The sequence below is a fragment of the Theropithecus gelada genome, chromosome 1, assembly GCF_003255815.1.
Source record: "Theropithecus gelada isolate Dixy chromosome 1, Tgel_1.0, whole genome shotgun sequence".
Lineage (NCBI taxonomy): Eukaryota > Metazoa > Chordata > Mammalia > Primates > Cercopithecidae > Theropithecus > Theropithecus gelada.
This window is the reverse complement of record NC_037668.1, coordinates 18,044,069-18,046,752: the sequence shown is the minus strand read 5'-3', so window position 1 is coordinate 18,046,752 and position 2,684 is coordinate 18,044,069. Positions and strand designations below refer to the sequence as shown.

At 47.4% G+C, this 2,684-nt stretch overlaps 1 protein-coding gene across 1 annotated transcript; it reads right to left on the bottom strand.

Moving 5' to 3' along the window:
* Positions 1–381: 381 nt before the first annotated feature.
* Positions 382–1,452, bottom strand: LOC112620050 (late cornified envelope protein 2D). The gene is made up of 2 exons (XM_025378072.1): positions 1,445–1,452; positions 382–794 (listed from the first exon to the last, which is right to left on the bottom strand). Exon 2 carries the CDS (start codon positions 771–773, stop codon positions 441–443), a length of 333 nt encoding a protein of 110 aa, XP_025233857.1. The 5' UTR covers positions 774–794; positions 1,445–1,452; the 3' UTR covers positions 382–440.
* Positions 1,453–2,684: the final 1,232 nt, after the last annotated feature.

The following is a 2,684-nucleotide window of genomic DNA, read 5'->3' as shown; positions in this document are numbered from 1 at the left end:
CTGGCTTAGTGGAGAGAAAGGCAAAGCTGCCATAACCAGATGTGACCCTCTAGGATCTCCATCTATCCTCCAGTTGGGGTAATCAGTTCCTCGGAGCAGCCTTTCATGTATCAGCTACTCATGTCCTGTCCTTGCCTCATGAAGAGAATTTCTCTGAGGCTCTGACCTTTGGAAGACATTAGAAATCTCAGAAGGGAAGAGAATGACCAAGATATTTAGCGAGTCAGAAATCAGAGCTTTATTGTAATATGAAGCAAAAGAGGAAGAGAAGGCTTCCATTTGGGGTGCTCCATCAAGCACGAAGTTCTTCCAGGGAAGCCCCATGAGTCTCTGCGGTCTCTGACGACCCATGAAAGGAATGAGAGGAAGTGGGAAGAGTACCCATCAGGCTGTAGCATGTTCTTGACCATTCAGTCCCAAGAGCTCCTCTGAAGACCAGGTCAGCAGCAGCTCCCAGAGCTGTGGCAGCAGCCAGAGCCCCCAGAAGGTTCACTCTCACAGCAATCTGGGCTCTGGTGCCGGCGCCGGTGGAAGAGACGGGGCCTGTGGTGGCTCACGCAGCAGCCACCACTCCCAGAACTGCAGCAACCCCCAGAGCTGGGACCACAGCAGCCCCCAGAGCTGGGACCACAGCAGGAAGAGACTGCAGGGGAGCATGGAGCTGGGCACTGGGGTGGACATTTGGGAGGACACTTAGGTGGACATTTTGGAGTACACTTGGGAGGACACTTGGGAGGGGGCTGGCACTGCTGCTGGTTTTGCTGGCAAGACATGCTGGCGGGAGTGTAGTCAACCTAAAATAATAAAACTCTTTAAATATTTCAAACCAAAGGTCATAAGTATACCTCTTCTAAAATCAATGCATGGATGAAGAAAAATGATATTTAGATCATACAATCCCATCAGTAACCTGAAAGAAACAACTTGAATCTTTCCTCCAGATAAAAGTACATAGATTTTAAATATCAACAGAATGAGCTTCTTATTCTTCCTTTCATGGGGAAACTGGGATTGCTCTGTCCTCACAAGCCTGAATAGAGTATTCACAGCTCCACGAAGTACCTGTTCTCTTAGTACAAGCCCCAGCACCCAGGTGGGTGTTGCAGACACACCAGGGATCCTCTGGAAAATGTTTAGCCATGAAAACTCCAGGTAAAAGGGCCTGGCCTGAAGCAGTTGACAATTTCCATGGTGCAAATCTGCCCAAGATGGCGAACATGAAGTCATTGAAGACAGAGTTGGAAAAGATGGGCAGAGTTAGCTATTCCCTTCGATATGAGCTCCAGCAAGTCCCAGAGCTTCTAGAGATTTGAGGCAAACTGAGTCCTATTCCTGCTCAGCATGGCAGAACACAAGCACACAACTCTCTTTCTCCAGCCTACCTCCATCCTCCCCATCCCTCTGCCTTGCTCATACCTCTCTGGTATCCCAGGTTGCCACTCACCCTGGTCACACGCAGGAGCACAGACACGTCCCTGGGGAGTCAGAGCAGATGAGGTGCTGAAGCTGGATGTGTCTTTTATAGGGCCCAGGCTTGACTCTGGGAAGAGCAGGAGGTGGCTCTTGCACAACCAGGCACATGCTGGGTCATTCCTGACATTCTCCTGCCTCCCAGTCCCTGCAATCCAAAGAGGCCTCAGGAGCTTCCAGGACTCCTCTCTGGGGCTGGAGTCTAGGGAGGCTTTAGCCAGTCAGAGCCTCCACCAGGTGGGAACCCTAAAGAGTTAACTTAGGGAACCCAAGGCACACATGCCTGGATATGGCTCTGTTGGTTGCATCTTTTTATGCATGTCCACTGAGGAAACATCAGTTCTGAGCCACAGCTTTCTCTGACCTTGTGGAAATGTTCCATTACAATTCCCTCCACCCTGAGCAGTTTCTCTTCCATGTTCTGCTGTGGATCCAGCCATCCCAGGAGGCTTCTACAGCCTTGGCTCTTTCTAGGCATCCCTCCCTTGCCTAGGCTCTTAGCCCTTCCTCCTGGCCTCTGAGTTTCTGCTTTTCCTCCGATTCACCATGACAAGCCATTCGCTGTATTAAATCTGAGTTGATTCTGTGGTCTAGAGCAAGGAGAATGATTGAGAATAAACAATTCCCCTCTAAAATCTAAATGTTTCCTTTAGTCGAAGGAACTGTATTGAATCCATTACTGGAATCAGGAAACTTGCATATGCTAACTGGGTAGTCTATAGAAGCAGCTAGAACAATTATTAACAATTGCTAGAGTGTCACTATGATACTCACTATGAGTATCAGTTCTCATATGTAATGGCCGTTATAAACCAGGTATACCTATCTCACTGAGCTGTTTTTAATATTAAGTGAGAAATAAGAAAAAGTTTGATAGGACACTATGTGCCTGATAGGCCCTTAATAAATATGTGTTTCAAAGAAAACTAATGCCATGTATTGGGTACTTGCCCAGGTCTTACGTGTCATTAACACAATAGTTAGCTTCTAACTGAGGGATTCTATTCCCATTGTCAACTTCTAATGGAGGGATTCTATTCTAGTTATCCAGTCCTATTACCAGATCTGATTCCTGCTCTCAGACAGCTTTTACCTGAAGGATAAAGTAAGTCAACAGTGTGACCAGAGCAGTGTATTCAAAAGGCATTCCTTGAAAGCCTACAACATTCTTGGAGCACGTATGTCCAGACACAGGGATATAGAGGTGAATAATA